The following is an 18,179-nucleotide window of genomic DNA, read 5'->3' as shown; positions in this document are numbered from 1 at the left end:
CTCTTTCCTTTATATGGGCACAGCGGGTGGGAAGGAGGGAGCAAAGTGACTTATTCTCCCCCCAACATAAGGGCCAGGGATAATCGCAGCTTGAGTACATTAAAGATTGTGAAGTGCTTGGAAGTTATGGCATGGAGGAAGGGGGGCTTACAGGTATGACTCATTGATAAGGGGAGTACAGGAACCAGTGTAATGGGGGGGTGGTGGCAAAGGGGAGAGGTAATCCTTCATTTGGAGAAAAGAAGGAAACGTTTCTGTAGCAGGTGTATTTTTTATGTGGTGGTCATTTATATTCCCAGATGGACCAGTGGGTGGAAGTAGCTGTCAAATGTGTATGACAAATACAATTTTTCATGTAGATGCTACAACCACATATGTGATTTCTACTGTATGTATTATTCATTTAGATTTTAGACATGAAATCAGTTTTTGATTGGCTAAGCAAACCATGCTAAGCCATATGTCAAAAACTTAAATCTCTTTGTATACAATATGCAGTGTACTTGTAGCTGTGTTCAGCCCAGGCGATTAGAGAGACCAGTTGGGTGAGGAATATCTTTTATTGGACCAATTTCTATTGGTGAGAAAGACAAACTTTTGAGCTACACAGCTGACCCAGGACACACCAACTCCAAGCAGCACCAGATCCTGCCAGAACAACAGATGCAAAAGCTGCAGACGTATCTCCACTGCTACACTGATCACCACTCCCCACAACACACCTTTCAAGATCCATGGGTCCTACATGCCTGTCACATGTGGTGTACTCTGCTGGTGCACTAAATGCCCCAACAACAACTATGTGGGTGAAATTAGACAATCGCTATGCTCTCGAATGAACTCACACAGGTTGTTTTTTTTTATCGTTTTCCTGTCACCTGTGGGTGAACACTTTTCACAAAGCGATCACTCTATATCTGATCTCTCAGTCCTCTTACTCAAAGGAAACTTGCACAACACATTCTAAAGATGAGCCTCGGACCTAAAATTTGTTACTCTGCTAGTTACTAAGAAATATGGATTGAACCAGACAGTGGATTTTGGTTTATTACAATAATTTGTAACCTACCACTTACCTCTTTTTGTCCTGTGACTGCGGAGAGGTTAGCGGGCCACTCTACCTTGAATGCTCCCTCACAATATGTGCTCACTACTTATCCTAAACAATCTTTTCCACTTTGCATTTTGCTGTGATGCTGAGAGTACCTTTCCCAGACCTGAAGAAGAGATCTGTGTGGCTCAAAAGCTTGTCTTTCTAAAGCTATGTCTACACTACCGATGAAGTGAGCTGTAGCTCACGAAAGCTTATGCTCAAATAAATTGGTTAGTCTCTAAGGTGCCACAAGTACTCCTTTTCTTTTTGCAAATACAGACTAACACGGCTGCTACTCTGAAACCTACACTACCGCAGTAAGTCAACCTACACTACACAACTCCAGCTACGTGACTTACGTCAAGTTACCGCAGGGGGTCAACAGGAGAAAATCTCCCGTCGACTTACCTTGCTCTTCTCGTCGGGGGTAGAGTACAGGGGTCAAATGGAGAGCAATCTGCAGTCAATTTGGCGGGTCTTTATTAGACCTGCTAAATTGACCTTGGGTGGATCAATCTCAGAGAGCCGATCCCTGCCGTAGTGTAGACCTGACCTCCCCAACAGCAGTTGGTCCAATAACAGATATTACCTCACCCACCTTGTCTTTTTGTATACAATATTCCATAGACAATTCTCCAGATAGGTTTTTGTGTGTGTTTGTTCTGAAAACTTTATTTTAGAGGCAAAGTGTTAAACTGATTGAAATTTCACAAGATTAACATTATTGCTTAAAGTGCTTGGATCAATTTAAAAAATCAAAGTACATAATTAAAACATAAGGCTAAGCAATATTAGCTACACAAATAATTATAGAAATACAGTAAATAGTACAGTTACTGAGAAATAGAAGACAAATAAATTAAAACAACACTGATAAAAGGTACTAGAGTAAAATAGGTATAAAGAATCCCCTAAAATTCTAATACACATTAAATTGTAAAAGATAGTGCTCAAACTCGTTGGCCACAAAACAGAAAACAAGAAACAAAACATTAAGGACCTGTTGCCGAGTGGTGCAGAGTCGCTGGAAGTTGCAAGTGGTCAGCACCACTCAGGATCAAGGCCCCGGTGCACAATATCATAACACATAGGGGTGCAAATGTATATGAAATGAACAGTTTGAAGATAAAAGCCATGTGTAATAAAACGCTAGAATCCATTGTAACCTTGCATAAATTCCAGTTACATCTTCATTCAAGTCTTATGCTACGGCTACACTGCACCACAGGATGGTCTGTGGGGATATGTATTGTAAAAGCAAAGCATTTTGATGCAATCAACTGATCCTTGTGGACACTGCTGGTGCAAACTAAAAGGTACCGAGTTTGCATAAACGTAAGTCGTCTTTCAAACAGGACTACATTAATGCAAACTAGCCTTTTAGTTTGCACCTACAGCATCCACACAGGGCGGTTAGACTGTAACATTTTGGTGCACTCTACAATTAACACCCCTGTCGGCAGCACTGCAGTGCAGCAGCATAGACAAGCCCTTAATGTCTTTGTTAAATTCAATGCATAGGAAACATCTGCTGCTTTTTAATTTTAAGTGCTAAGGGAGTCAGACGTTAAAATGTTAGTTTATTGAACCACATCTGTACCCTATTGAAATTGGATGAGTATTGGGGTGGTTGTGCACATCTTATTTTCAACTAGATATTCTGCTTTCATTGATCCTTCTTCCTCACCGATCCCTTCTTTTGTCCCCATCTACTATGTTCCAAAAATAGAAAATGTATAATATGCTGACAGCTTGTTCTGTGATGCATAAAATTTGGGTCTGAGCTTATCCTCCACGATACCTAATTTACACAGTGCACAGTAACAGTTCCTTGAGTTTAGCGGAATACCAACAGAGAGTAAAAATGTTCTTTTCTATCAGTAAGGACATGTAATAAATTGTGGAGATGAACAAGTAACAATGTTACACAGAAAATACATCTCATGCAATGGCACACAAAACAAGTAATGAACTTAAATTGTTCTTGGGACTAATCCAGTTAGAGCTCAATAAACTAAAGATCACATTATACAGGAGCACAGATGATCTGCTACAATTTTTTTCGAAAATTGCTGGCTAGAAAAGTCTTGATTGTCCCAGATTTTCTCCATTCTTTTCATGATGCACTGGAAGTAAAAAATATAAGCATATAAAATGTCTGAAAAATGTACCATGCATATATTAAAAATCCAGGTAAAATAAATTTACATCATCCTGCAAGCGCTGAGCCCCAATCCAGCAAAGCACTTACAAATGTGCTTAACTTTAACCAAGTGTATAGCTTTATGGACTTCAATGGGGCAACTCAGATGTTAAGGTTGAGCACATGGTTAAGAGTTTTGCTGGCTTGGAGACAGGGTGGTGGATGGAGTCTGAACTGACAATTAGGACTGCATCACGATTGCAATTTTTTTGATTGACAGACAAAACAAATACACAGTAATTTAACTGGTGCTAAAATATAGTTCATGTTGACATATGTACTTTGTAGTCTTTCCATGATTTTTCCTAAGTTGAAATTCCGCCATTGATTTTCTACTTGTGTTACATCATTACTGTAAACCTTTTCTTGAGTTAGCAAAACCCTCTGATTTAACAACCCTGCAGCACTTTCATATAACTCCTCTGGGTCCCCCTAATGTATCACAGAAATGTTGATGGGCATTTTTTTTAACCCATAAAGTATGAAAAAAGCCTGCCATAATAATTGTACTGTCAAGGAATAAATTGTAATTATCTGAATTTATTATCCAACGTAAAGTCTTGTCTTCCAGCCTGGGAAAAACAAAAATGTGCATATGCTGAATCTCAGATGTTAGTGTTTAACTATTGCTGCAATACCCAAACCTTAATAACATAAAAACCATTTCCTAGAATCCGACTCATTTTAAAATAATCTCTTTATGTACAATTGTTCTTTATACAAACATCAGTTCCGAACACTCAAGTTATACATTGCTGTTTTGTTTTGTTGTAAAGTTTCTCACACATCCTAAAAATGTATGGCAGCAAATTGCAAAGTACAGAATGTTTGTCTGACCTTGGTTAACTTTGATCTAAAAAGTGCATTTATTCACAACCAGAACACCGTCTCACTTGCCAGGGAAAAGATGGCCACATTTATTAAATGGAAAGATGTGAATGTTCAGAAATATTCCAATAAAGAAAACAAGTGATTTTACTGAATTTAGGGCCTGATCCAGGCTCCATTAAAGTCAATGGACTTCAGAGATTGTTGAAACCTCTTATTAAGCCAGTCTAAAATTAAGAAACATCATAGTCCTCAATGGTGAAACTTCCATCCCACTGTGAGTAAAAGAAAAAAGTGCACTTGTTTGGACTCCAATCCTCCAACCTTTACTCATGTGAATGATTCCATTGGAAACACTTGGACTACTCGCATAAGAAGAGTTGTAGGATTAGATCCTGTGTCTGATCTGTTGGATCAATACAATAGCATGATAAATTCACAAATCTTTGAAGATGAAAAATCCGGTTTTGTTTTTCTTCCAAGGTAAAGTGCTATACTCCTTAGGTTTCAAAATGGTCACCGATAATTCCAAATAAATTTCAAACCATGTTATACCAGAGGCTAACATTGCATGCTCACTAAAATGTAACAAAAACAAGTTCACTTTCACAGTAGATTGTAACACAAGTAAGTCGTCCCCCATCCCCCCAGCTCTCCCAGGAGAAACGGAGCTATCAGATTCAACATTGGTTTTAAACAATATTTGTTGAAATAAAAGGCTCAGTGACAAAACTACAGTTGGACTTCTAAAAAAGTACTGAAAGTGACACTTTCTAATAAATATACAAAGTTAAAAACACGTAACAGTAAATATTGTGAGATGATAATGCTTCTTTCTAGAATTCCTCCCCCTCTCTTTCTCTCCTCTCCCCCTAATAGGGCCAAATCCTGATTCTATTGAAGATAACAGTAGTTTTACCAATTGTCTTCAGCAAGATCAAGATTTGATCCTTAAAGTCCATACACTAAATGGTGAAATATTATTGTCAAATCCACCAAGTCAGCTGTCAGACAGAAAATTACTCTCACACTATCAATCCCTTCTCATGCCCTATTGATACTTCCTCCTACCCTCCTTCTTTGCCAAGTATTTCCAGTATTCCTTGTATAGCAATTTATTAGCCAAAACATGACCAGTTGCCAACCAACTTTGAAAATTAAAACAAGTCACATTTTGCCTTTTGATATCTCTAGAACCATGTACTTTTTAACCTTTCTGATATCACAGTGATTGAGATGTTGACAAACATGACTACTGATGCTGAGCATGGTCAACACATCACTGCAGATGTAAACTATGGATTATTACATAACAAGTGTTCTACCTTGATAAGCAATGGGCCTTGTCCTAGGTGCCAAGTACCTACCATTGCCACTGATGTCATTTGGAGCTGTGGGTGCTCAGCACATTGTGGGATTGAGCCCAGTGATAGTTCTTGTATCAATAACATTACTTAACTAGACTATGTAATGCTCGCCCTGATGAAGGAGATGTTTTGTATGCACAATATTGGAATATCTGCAAACTCAATAAGCATACACACACATTCTGTTCTTTTTGGCAGAAACACACGATCACTCCTTAGAAAAGGACCTCATATGAGGAACCTCTCCCTCCACTTTTCCCCACAAAACCCTCAGTGCCTCTGTAGCTTTTAGAATCAAAATGACCAGCTCAGCTTATCTGTGCTTTCTCATCAGGATAAACAGGAAGACTGGACACATTGTATCATCTTGCTCCAAAGTGATTTAAATCTCCTTATGTGAACTGTAGTCTTGAAGTTACCCATTTAAAGTTTTTAATAACCCAAAGCTCAAAGGATTTGGTAAGAATGGCTTTCTAGTGGTGGAGAGTAACATGTGACAAAATCCCCGATGAAACCACAATTCCAATGGATATAAAATAGATTTTTTTCTACACCTAAAACGGATAACAATACATATTAGTACATATTTAAAGGAATGCTTCATAAAGAGATATCCCAAAGCTATTTAGAAAGTTTAAACAATTTGTCCTAAATGTAATGCACACTTCCATAGAAAATACTATTCTAGCTCAGCTGGATTTCACAGATGACCCCAAATCCTATTATCTGTAAATGTTAGTCCATATAAATTTTACTAAGAGCTGACTGCAATTCATTCTGAGTCATACTAAAAAACCAAAGTGCTGCATGTCAGAAATGAAGGGTTATAGTCAAGAACACAGAAACCATTTAGTAGAAGAGAAGACATATCATTGTTCAACTATTCAGGATGTGCTCTGTGTAAAAGTCAGTTGACAGTGCTGATCAGTTTTCTCCACTTGCAACATTTCACAGTTCTCCAAGTCACTCTCTTGACTGATAGAATAAAATATAACCAGATTCTGAATTTTTTGATATATCAGAGGTCAGACCATAGAATTCTTCAATAGCTTGAGCATCTATTTTCTGCAAAAACAAACAGAGTTGTTTAAAATGTTTGCTAAGAAAAAAAATTAAGCTTGGATTAAATGAATATAAAAATGCGAAAACACGTATGTAGTTATTTGCCTCAGGGTAATGATTAGCAACTTTTGTTAGTGATTCAAGAAGTGAATAGGCAGTTTAATAGTTTAGGAGCCAAATCCTGCTTGCTTCACTCATTGAAGTCAATGGGACTACTTCTCTGAGTAATCCAAGCAGGATTTGCCACAGGTAAATGGAGAGAATCTTTTCTCTGTTACATAATAGCAAACACAGGTAAGATGTGATTTAGTTTTCTAGAAATGTAATGGCAGAACGGTGCTAAAATAGCGATACTGCACTTAACTTTTGCCTTCCTCTAGGGGTCCTCTACTCCCCTCCTTTTATTTTCCTCATCACTGTGTCTTTGGGGACAGATTCTGCTACCCTTATATTTAAGAAGTACCATGCTCTCTCCTTCCGAACAACTGGTCTGATTCTGATCTCGCACCAGTTTTATCCTGCTATAACTGCAATGAATTTACTCCTGACTTACACTAGTGTGAGATCAGAATCAGCCCCTAGTCTTGGCAACATACTGCAGCAATTTTTAGTGTCTGCTTGAGACACTACTGCACTATGAGCAGAAGGCATCTGCACCAACTGTAGGCCAGATTCTGCTCTGATTTATAGACAATAGGTTGTGCTGAAAGGTGAACTTTCAGACTGGGGGGAGGTTACTAATGGAGTTGTGAGGCACCATCGACACAAAGGAGTATCTGAACATTGTACAGGAAGATCTGGATGACCTTGAAGATTGGAATAACAAAAGGGATAAAATTCAATAGTACAAAGAGCAAAGTCACACAATTAGGGCCTAATAATAAGAATTTCTGCTACAAGCCAGAGATTCATCAGTTGGAAGTGACAGAGGACGAGAGAGAACTGGGTGTGTAGGTCAATCACTGGATAACTATTAGCCACCAATGTGATGCAGCTGTGAAAAAAGTAAATATGATCCTAGGATGCATCAGGGGAGGCATTTCCAATAGAGATAAAGAAGTATTAATGCCATTGTACAAGGCACTGGTCAGACCTCATTTGGAATACTGTGCACAGGTCTGATAAGCCATGTTCAAGAAAGATTAATTCAAACTGGAACAGGTGCAGAGAAGGGCTATTAGGATGATCAGGGGACTGAAGGGCCTAGCTGATGAGAGGAGACTGAAAGAGCTTGGCTTGTTTATCTTTTCTTAAATTGGGGGAAAAGGGAAGAGGGAAATCAAGTCACTACCAAAAGCTGATGATCTCTGAATGGTAAGCCACACCAAATGGACATGGGAACTTACACACCAATAATCTTCTCATGATCATCAGCATACTGACCTCTACAATGTCATCATCAAACAAAAGCCAAAATCCGTGACTTTTCACAATGGTAATATAATGCCCACGATTAGGTCCACTAGAAAAAAAAGTAATTAAAAAAATCAGATATAAATGGGCTGGTTTTGATAAGTCATATGTTAAATAGATATTATATTTCCACTGAAGTCCCTCGTAAGCAAGCTTGCAGTGTTAAGTAGACATGTGCATTCTTCTTTCTCTTATACTGGGTTATCTAAAATGGGTGGTCAACTGAAAACTGAATGCCCTCTCATTATTTGCATTATGGTAGTTTATAAATCTAACTAAAAAGTAACTGACAATTAGTTGGTGGCAGACATAAACGATGACATTTTCAAAATTGCTCAATGGAATTTAAGTAGGGAGAAAACAGGCTGATATTAAACATGGAAATGCAATTATGTATCTTCTTCCGGGTGGGGAGAACAATTGTTCACATTCTTTTTGAGCTTTAAAAATTCTTCCAGTTTTTTCTATGCTTGACAATCCCTCATATCCAAGAACTCCTATTATAGCTACGATTCTTCATTCTAACCAATCATTACCAGTCCTTAAAATCAGCCAGCTGAAGCAATCACCAGATAGTACAGAAAAAAAAAAAAAATACAACCACTGCCTCCTGCTAGAGGCTGAATACGCTGTCTCCACATACTTCCAGCCCAACGGAAGTAAGACACAGAGGGCCAGATTCTAATCTTCGTCACACTGGTATATAAACAGAGTAACTCAGTTTAAATTACTTGGATTTACACCAGCTTACAAAAATCTGAGTGAGATATAGGTATTTCATATGGCAATGCAGAATAGTACTGCTATGAGTCTGGGCTGGCCTATAATTATATATTTTTTTGTCCTAAGTATTTCATCATAATCCAATTTTAGGTAATCTAAAGTTGGTCTCAACTATGTAAACAACTTGGCACAGGCAGACCCTGGCTTTCATATGCTATCCCATTGACTTCAGTGTGACTTTGCACAGTAGTAACGGTCTGTTTGTTCAAATTGGTTGCAAGATCAGGCCCAGAGTCAGCATTCTAGATATACATGCATTGGAAGATAGCTGAATTAGACAGCTTGATTGATCCTTTTCCATGTCTCATTTCTGTAGTCCTATGATACCAGTTTCAAGCAGAGGTGGTCAGGAAACGGAATTTGACATCCATGAAGAATTTGAGGTTTTCGGAAATTGTGTTGTCTTAAATTAGGGCGAAAAGTCAAAATGTTGAAATTTTTTTGCAGAATTGAAATTTTGTTAAATCTTGTTTTGGAAACAATGAAATGTTCCGAGGAACCTTTTTGGTGTTTCCCAAACAAGTTGCCTTCCTGGCTCCCGGGGAGCCCTGCCTCTGCAGTAGTTTGTAAACTCCTCACCAGGTGGGCGGGCTGGCTGAGGAGCCTGGGTAAAAAGCTCCAAAGACAAAAGAACCCAAAATGCATTTTTAAAATCTTACGATTTTTAAACCAATCTCAATAGATGTTGAAGCCTGACAGATGATTTTTGAGTGTTCCGAATTGGCAATACCACTGGTCTAATAACAGGTTAAATACACCTGAATGCACTTTACCTGCCACAGTGAACGACAACAGCCACCAAGTCATACATGCGATCCAAGTTGACAGCGTCGCTGGATGTGTTGAAGAGACGCAGCTCCAGAGGAAACACCACACGGTAAGAGAGTTTGGTGTACCTGTGTAACTGCTCCATGTACTTGAATCTCTTGAGGTGCAATGCAAGGATCATTGGCAGCTTTTTTACTCTCATCCTGTGAAATCATTAATAAGGGTGTATATTAGGAAGTGCTGCTCAGGTCAGTGTCATTCTTTTCTTGCAATCCTAGGCCTGCACATTAGAAATGCACTTTGTAAACAGAGGTATTCTATCAGCAGTAACTGGAGACCTAAGAGATGTATGAAGCAGCTGTTGTGCCACCTTTAGGTTTCAAGGTCCATACGGAGGGTACGTGTGTGGGAGAGGGTTGCAGCCACCAGAGGCCAAGAAGCTGCAAACAAGTTCAGAGGGAGGTTCACTGCAGCAACAGGGATATCACAGGCAGGAGACTGGGAAGGTTGTACAAACACAGAAGTTGGAGGACTGGACTGTAGTTTAATGTATCAGTAACGCACTGAGTGAAGCTACACTTCAGCAGTCATTTAAATTTCTACTAAAAATAGGTCTACGCTATGATTAAAAAAAACAACCCATGCCCCAGAGAGCCTCAGACCCTCCGCCCTTGTGGGATCTCAGAGCCCAGGCTCCAGACCAAGCCCGAATGGCTACATTGCAATTTTATAGCCCCATGAGCCCAAGTCAGCTGACCCAGGGCAGCTGTGTCCATGCTGCAGGTCTTTTATCGCAGGGTAGATGTATCCTAAGAGCTCAGTTTACCTGAACAGGGATTGAACTGCACTATTCTTTACCCACCTTTTCTGTGCCTCTTGTTTACTGCAGCAAGTTTCACAGTAGTATTTCTGTTCACTACATAATGTTTCTGTGTTGCTGAAGTCTCTGTAAATAAATATAACTATCAGTTCTTAGGTTTCAGAGTAACAGCCATGTTAGTCTGTATTTGCAAAAAGAAAAGGAGGACTTGTGGCACCTTAGAGACTAACCAATTTATTTGAGCATAAGCTTTCGTAAGCTACAGCTCACTTCATCGGATGCATACTGTGGAAAGTACAGAAGACGTTTTTATACACACAAACCATGAAAAAATGGGTGATTATCACTACAAAAGGTTTTCTCTCCCCCCACCCCACTCTCCTGCTGGTAATAGCTTATGTAAAGTGTGAGCATAAGCTTTCGTGAGCTACAGCTCACTTCATCGGATGCATACTGTGGAAAGTTCTTAACGTTTCTTGAAACTTCCTCCAATATCACACTTGGACTGATGAGCTGAAAAGCCAGTAAGACACAATGGGTGAAACACTGGTCCCACCGAAATCAATAGGAGTTTCATCCAATTTCTAAAACATGCTATTTACATCACAGCTTATACTTAGAAAGGCCCTGACCCAGCAAAGCACTTAAACCGTATTTAAATACCTGAGTAGTCCCATTGACTTCAGTGTGACTGCTGGTGCTTAAACTTGAGCATGTGTTGAAGTGCTTTGCTGGTGGAATGTTAAGAATTATTTTTCTTTGTGAGTACAAAGAGTTTTGTGCTGCTACTTGCTTCCTCTGGCAATTACTTCACCAAACGAGACTTTTCAACCTTATTCAACATGCATGCTTCCATCCCATACATGTAACTCACACTGAAGTTCATGCCAGATGTGTGTGCATGAGGTACTCCTGAGGGAATTCCCTGCCAAAAAACATAAAAATTCTGTGCACAAATTTTATTTGTCAATAAATAAATGTGGAGGCTACAGCATGGCAATGGGGAGCAGAGGCCTCTGACTGTGCAAGGTGGGAGATCAACCTCTGCCTCTCCCCCCAACCCTGGGACACGGACAAGGACCCTGACACAGCACAAGGGCTGGGCCTGACCGAGGTGCACCATGTGTGGGCAGGCAGGATCTAAGTGGGGAGGGGCTTAGTCTGGGGGGGGGGGGATCCAAGTGTGGGCTCAAAAAGGTACTGTGTGGGGCAATCTGGGTCTGAGCAGCTCAGTGGGGGGTCCGAGTGCGGGGGCATCTGGCTGCACAGGAGTTTGTTGTGGGGGTTCCAGCTGCAGCAGCAACTCTGCAAGGGGGTCCAGGTGAAGGTGTCTCAGCAGGGCGAGGGGATGGGTGTGGGGGGATGGAGTTTGGCGGGGGCTATCTGGGAGAGTGGGGCTCAGTGTGGTGGGGGGCTCATCGGGGTTGGGGGCTCAATGGATGGTAGTCTGGCTCTGGGGGTCCAGATGTAGGGGGGTGGGACTCAGTGGGGAGGTCTGGGTGCAGGAAGGTTCCAATGCAGGTGGTTGGTGCGGGGGTTGGGTGGATGGGGGAGCAACTCCCCATAGAGTGACCCCTCTCCCTGCGGACGAGGAGAGATGGGGGCAGGAAGGGGGAGCGGAACTTCCTGCAGCCGGGGAGGTTTCTAGGGGTGGGTCTGACCCAGCCAGGCTGCTCCTTGCAGGGGAAGAGAAAGTCCTGTCCTCTGACACCTCCAGCCAATCTGGGACTAGCAGCTGAGCCTGGTGCATGGTAGGAGCCACCAGCCAGGGCATCCCCAGCCTCCGCTTGATTTACCTCTCTGCTGGCTGCTACGGGTGCCCGAAACAATGCACCTGCACTGCTGGGGAGGGATATGTGACCGCTCTTGCGGCTTTCCATTGCTTCCCCATCAGAAAGTCATTTTTCTGTGGGGAAGCTAAGAAATCTGCAGGGGACATGAATTCTGTATGTGCACAGTAGTGCAGAATTCCCCCAGGATTAAAGAGCTCCAGGACTGGGTAAGGTATTCCCAACAGATGCAGCACTTAAGACACTCCTAATTCTCCCTCATGTGACTGAACCAAAAAAGACTTTGAATTCTCTTTGTGTGGTTTTTCATAGGGAGCAGAGGGGAATTTTTAGATACCTACACATGCACACTCCCCACTCCAAACTATTTCCGGATTAGCCCCATCTGGATAATTTTAAAAAAAAAACCTACAAGTTTCTCTGCAAGATTTATCCAACAGTCAGAGAAGTGCCTTCTAAAATAGAAAGTGTGTTGGTGTTATTTAGTCATGTAACCAATACAAATAATATCTTTTAATGGGATAAAAAAATTATAACAAAGAGATTGGAGTTGAAAGTTGGGATCAAATTGACTGAGTCAACTGGCCTTTATAACTTGGAATGGAAATAAAAATAATTGATACATAATTCATTTTGTTGTTAGATGAATTCCTCTCCTGCTCTTTGCCAGACCTTATACTCAGGAGAGAAAGACTATGCTGGAGGCATGTATTTTTTGGAGCACTTAAACACATAAAGACCTTTTCATCTGACCAAAGACAGAAATAACTAGAAAAGTTTCATCTGCAGTGGTGAAGAAATACGTTTTATTGAAATACTGAACAATTTCTATTTACTTGTTCCTCTTTTCAACATTACAGTATCTACATCATGAAGATGCAGAAAAAGCAGTTATTGTTACAGAAAACAGGCAGTGAAATTTAGTAACATAATTTGAAGTTCCCTGCTGAAAAAGGCTGCCAGAGGCGTTTGTCCATTTTATCATGAGTGACACAGTATAATAAAAGCATCAAAGAGTCCTGTGGCACCTTATAGACTAACAGACGTTTTGGAGCATAAGCTTTCGTGGGTGAATACCCACTTTGTCGGATGCATGTGGGTAAATACCCACTTTGCCGGATGCATGTACATGCATCTGATGAAGTGGGTATTCACCCATGAAAGCTTATGCTCCAATACGTCTGTTAGTCTATAAGGTGCCACGGGACTCTTTGATGCTTTTACAGATCCAGACTAACACGGCTACCTCTCTGACACGTAACAGTATAATAATGCAGCTATGTAAGGCCCGTGTTCTAGCTTTACAAATGTTTAATTAAAATAGGGTTTCTCTTTCTTCCAAGGAGGGAGTTGTGGTCCTTCTAAAAGGCCATCACAAAGGATAACAACTGTGGGTTCTCTGCCTTGTGTGTTTTGTAGATAACTATCTGTAGCCACCTTCTCAAAGATTTGGAGTATTTTCATCCTATTGTGTTCCTGCAATGGAGGATGGAAAGGCTACTTAAAAGCATGTGGCTGTTATACATACACTGCTGGGGTTTTAGTTATGTCAGTACTGTAAACTACTGTATGCGTATGGGTGGTTGTCCAGAAGGGCTACTAAACTTTCTAACTTCTGTTCTAGCTGAAAGACATGCGATACTGGCAAAGTGTAGAAGGAAAGGAATGGATTGAACAGATTCAAATCACAGCATTAGGAAGGCTCTCAGTTCCAGACTGTACCCTTTATTGAAGAACTATGTAGCCTGGAAGACGAGGGGTCCTTTTAAACAATATATTTCTTATGAGTTTAACAACCAAGAGGTTAGATAAAATATTAAGCTGTTTAGAATATCTAGTATAACTTATTCGTGCAATTTGTTTTTTACATATGGTTGATTGTGATACAATTTTTTGTTTAAATCTCACAGGCAGGCACTTAGAAGTATAGTTTAGGGTACTTTCACATACAGGTATTAGATAGTTTTCTAGAACAGCAGTTCCTGACAGGTTTTCCAGATTTTGGCTGCAAAAGTCAGTGCCGCCTGCCTCCTATTTACAGTCTTTGTATACCCTTCTATTTGAAAGCATACAGCTGAAGGAGAGATGATCAATGGTGGCACATTTGGGCCCCAACCAGTGACGATGGTCAGGAGCCTAAAGTATCAGTGACAAAAGACTGAAGTACCAATACCAATGTGATTACCAGTGGTCAAGAACACTGCTCTAAAAGAATAGAAAAAAAGACATCCTGTTTTCCAAGGCAAAGTCCTTTACCGTCACAAACTAGCTCCACTGGTGCAGACATATTATGTTGATGAGCATCAGTACAAAACCCTAAAATAAACTGGCCTGAAACTGAAAGGGAGAATTCTCCAGAATCCCGAGTTTTGAAATGAAATGGTAGTTACTGAGCAAAGCAAAGCATAAGTAACATTCCAAAATGCAATAACAATCCCCCATCTCCAATACTCTGCGGAATGGTTCACTTGCATCTAATTCAGGAATCTGTTTATATCCTAGTTGCTGCTCTTTCGGTGTGTTTTTAGGTGTGGTATACTATGTAAGGAGGTCTCTCCGACACTTCGACTTCATTTGAAATGTATTTTTAAAACTTCTAAGTAACTTTAGACCCTGAAAGACTATTTTGGCCTTCTGATATTATTTAATTAAAATAACATTGTTTTGAACATAGATACCTATCTATTGTAGTTGGTGCCAGGACTCATGATATTTTAAATCCATCCAGTGCAGTCAGTCCATGTGAACCTGGAAATGGTATTTTTTTAAAAATCTTTCAGGAATAATGGTTAAAAAATTGTCGGTTTCTGGTGCACTGCAGCTTCCCTACACAATTGGAACTTGCAATAAAAGTCAAGATTCCTTTCCCTCTACAATTTTAGGATTACAAGCAGAGTAGCAGATTGCAATTTACAAAGCAGAAAATTAGATTTTTAAAACGCCTTGTTTCTAAGGTCTCTGGGACCAATTAAGCAAAGCATATGCTTAACTTTTAGTATGTTTAGGACATAAGTCCTAAAGCACTTGAGCATGGGCTTAAAGTTAAACACATAATTAAATCCCACAGAAGCAAACGGGTATTCAGCAGCAACTCTTCCAAGTGAACAGGATGATCAATTTTTTACCCCAATAGGGAACTATTCTCTCTCTCTCCCCCCCTCACCCCCCACACACAATGAATTTAAAGTAAATTTCTTATTAAAGGTTCCATTGCAGCATGAACATCCAAATTATTCCCTTTTCCTTTTGCTCAGCAAAAGCTCAGTTAACACTGAACAGTTTGTCTTGCATGTCATCACTCAGGGATATTCCTAGAACTTTTACTTTCAATCTTTACTGGTCTTAGAGAATCAGAAAGAAAACATGATTTAGGAGAGTGGTAAAAATGTTTCCCAAACAGATACATTTATGAATCTTCCATTCATTTACCTTAGACAGTGCGTAATAGATGTGTTCTGCTCCACGTCAACAGAGAGGTCAAGAAAATCCTCATCTTTGCTACTAACCTGTAGGAAAAAATACATATGTAAAAGATAAACACATGTCTAAATGCACCTGCATCCCATACACAAATTTTCCACTTTAATCAATCACTACAAATACAAATTGTACAAAATAACTAATTTTAATATTTTCCAGACAGATTTCTGGCTTTGTATAAATAGATTCCCCATGTCGGTCAGCAAGTCCATTAATCCACCTTTCACACGATTTCAGTTCAGTTTCTGGCACTTATCCCAACTCACTGACCAGGACCAAGTGACCATCTATCTCTAGTCCTTAAAATGGCATGGCTTTTCACCACCATATATTTGGAGCAGCCAAATTTTAGTTCATTTGTGGTTTTCAGATGCTCGTGCAAGGAAAAATAACTGATGTAAATATAAAGAATAAGGGTATGTCTACACGACAAACCTAAGTTGACCTATATTAGTAATTACTGCAGTGGTGCATGTCTACGCTACCCTCCTTGCATAGGCTCCGGGGCTGGAGCACCCACAGGAAAAAAAAATTAGTGGGTGCTCTGCACCTACCGACAGCTAAGCTCCCTGCCCCACCCTGCCTCACCTCTTCCTCCGCCTCCTCCCCTGAGCACCCACTGGCGCCAGTAGAAGTCAGTGCCTATGCCACCTTGGGTCAGTGGTGTGCATGCTCACCAGGAGCGCTTTCACCAACCTAAGAGGGGCAGTGTCGGGGCGGAGAGGCCAGCCCCACAGGCTCCCACTAGGCTCCCCTCCCGCCCCCCCCATTCCCTGCACAGAGCATGGGGGAAGCTGCCTGGGACTTCTGGTGCCCTCCCCGCCCTTCCCTAGAGGGAGCTGAGGGAAGCCACCTGGGGCTTTCCTGCTGTGAAATTGACAAGGCAGCCGATGTAAGGGGGACAGATGTAAGGGGGGCAGCCGATGTAAGGGCAGACATTGTGTTGATTTCACTACACTGACATAAGCCTTATGCCTCTTGTGGCAGTGGAGTTATGATGTCGGTGTAGTAGGGCACTTACATTGGCGGCAGCAAGGCTGTAGTGTAGACACTGACATAATTAGGTCGAAATAAGCTGCCTTACGTGGACCTAACTGTGTAGTGTAGACCAGCCCTAAGTGTTTCACCTCTTTCCCCTTGAGATGCTCCTATAATTTATACATATTGTTCTGCGATGAATTTTAAAACAATATGAAATGACTTTAGCTGGTTTTAAATTTTTTAAGTGTACATTGTACCAGAGCTTACTTGCATCTTTTACATATAATATACTGCATTATATGCACACAGCTAAAGATCTACATAATTATATTCACCTCCTGTGGACAGGACTGAAATGAAAGTGCAGTGGTTGGTATAAATCAAGAATGGGCATGCATGGAGAAATATTGTGTTCACCAAAATGGATACCATGTGATTTTGTGTTCTTTCATCTTCAGGGACAATCACAGAGGTAAGCATAGCATGTTTGTACCAAATTTCTAGTTGCTATTTTTTTATCTTTAGTCTTGCAGCTAGATCTGGTTGGAAAAAATTCAATAGAATAGTTTTCCCTCAGGAAATGCAGTTCCATAGAAAGTGAAATGCTTTGCAAAATCATGCCTATTTCATCAAAATTTTATTTCAGACAAAAAAAAGGGGGAGGGAGGGAGTTCTAATAATATTGAAATGTCCCATTTAATTTCAATATTTTTAATGAAAATTTTAAATTTTTCCTTTAAAACAACTTTGTTTTGAATTTTTTTAATTTTGCATTATACCATACAGTGACATTAAAATTGAAATGAATCCTGTAATTGCGCTAACATTTTTGATCGAGCTCAAACAATTTTTCCCCTGTCATTTTCTTTCATGCATAATTTTACATGTTCAGGTTTCACTCCAAGCCAAATGAAAACAAAAATTGAAATCTCACAATGCTCTGCAAAATGGAATTTCTGTTCTCTGCCCTGCTCTGCTCAGGTCCTTTATAGGCCACCTTAAAGAATTTCAGTCAATTACAGGATTCAAATTTGGGGCAATTGTTGGAGTGGGAGGTGTTTAGGGCCATGGTTTTAGTTTAGCCTATTTTAGAATTGCCAGCTGAGAAATCTGGATTTGGATCCAGACTTCTCCAAAATTCAGGAATGATCAGGTCTTAGGTTTTAATTGGGACCCATCACCAATCAACACAGACTATGCCTTAGAAGAGTCTTGAGAATGACAGACATGAATAAATCTTCCTAGGATCTAAGTTTATTGCAAATAAGAAAAAGACCCCCCGGCCTTTGATTCATCACAGATCAGCAACCACAGAGGTTCTTCAGTATATAAATACATATCACATGTTTAAGATTTAAAATATGCTCTTTTCAACTGGTCTCCAATATTCATGTGTTAGCCTCTTATTTCATTATAAGTACAAGAGGTTTAGGCTGGTGGCTGAGGGAAAACTTCAAAATCCAGAAATGCAGCCATGTATTCGGCAGCTCTGAAAAACACTGAGTTTGAAGCAACATTGCCACATGAACTGATTTTGGGCATCTTCATGAAAATCAAATCCTGTTTATTTAAAAAAAAAAAAAAAAGTAGT

At 40.2% G+C, this 18,179-nt stretch overlaps 1 protein-coding gene across 6 annotated transcripts in view; it reads right to left on the bottom strand.

Annotated features, from left to right (window-relative positions):
- Positions 1-1,754: 1,754 nt before the first annotated feature.
- Positions 1,755-18,179, bottom strand: part of USP46 (ubiquitin specific peptidase 46) — a 35,462-nt gene continuing 19,037 nt past the window's right edge. For 5 of the 6 annotated variants that reach the window (XM_077815641.1, XM_077815642.1, XM_077815644.1 and 2 more), the window contains 5 exons: positions 15,557-15,633; positions 10,380-10,463; positions 9,523-9,720; positions 7,937-8,015; positions 1,755-6,556 (listed from right to left, as the gene is read on the bottom strand). In XM_077815641.1, coding sequence (XP_077671767.1) covers positions 6,455-6,556; positions 7,937-8,015; positions 9,523-9,720; positions 10,380-10,463; positions 15,557-15,633 — 540 coding nt within the window. In that variant the 3' untranslated portion in view covers positions 1,755-6,454. The remainder of the gene's footprint in view (positions 6,557-7,936; positions 8,016-9,522; positions 9,721-10,379; positions 10,464-15,556; positions 15,634-18,179) is intronic. The other variant, XM_077815645.1, reaches the window with a different exon arrangement.

This window comes from Eretmochelys imbricata, chromosome 4 (assembly GCF_965152235.1).
Source record: "Eretmochelys imbricata isolate rEreImb1 chromosome 4, rEreImb1.hap1, whole genome shotgun sequence".
Classification (NCBI taxonomy): Eukaryota; Metazoa; Chordata; order Testudines; family Cheloniidae; genus Eretmochelys; species Eretmochelys imbricata.
This window is presented reverse-complemented; position numbering and strand designations above follow the sequence as displayed.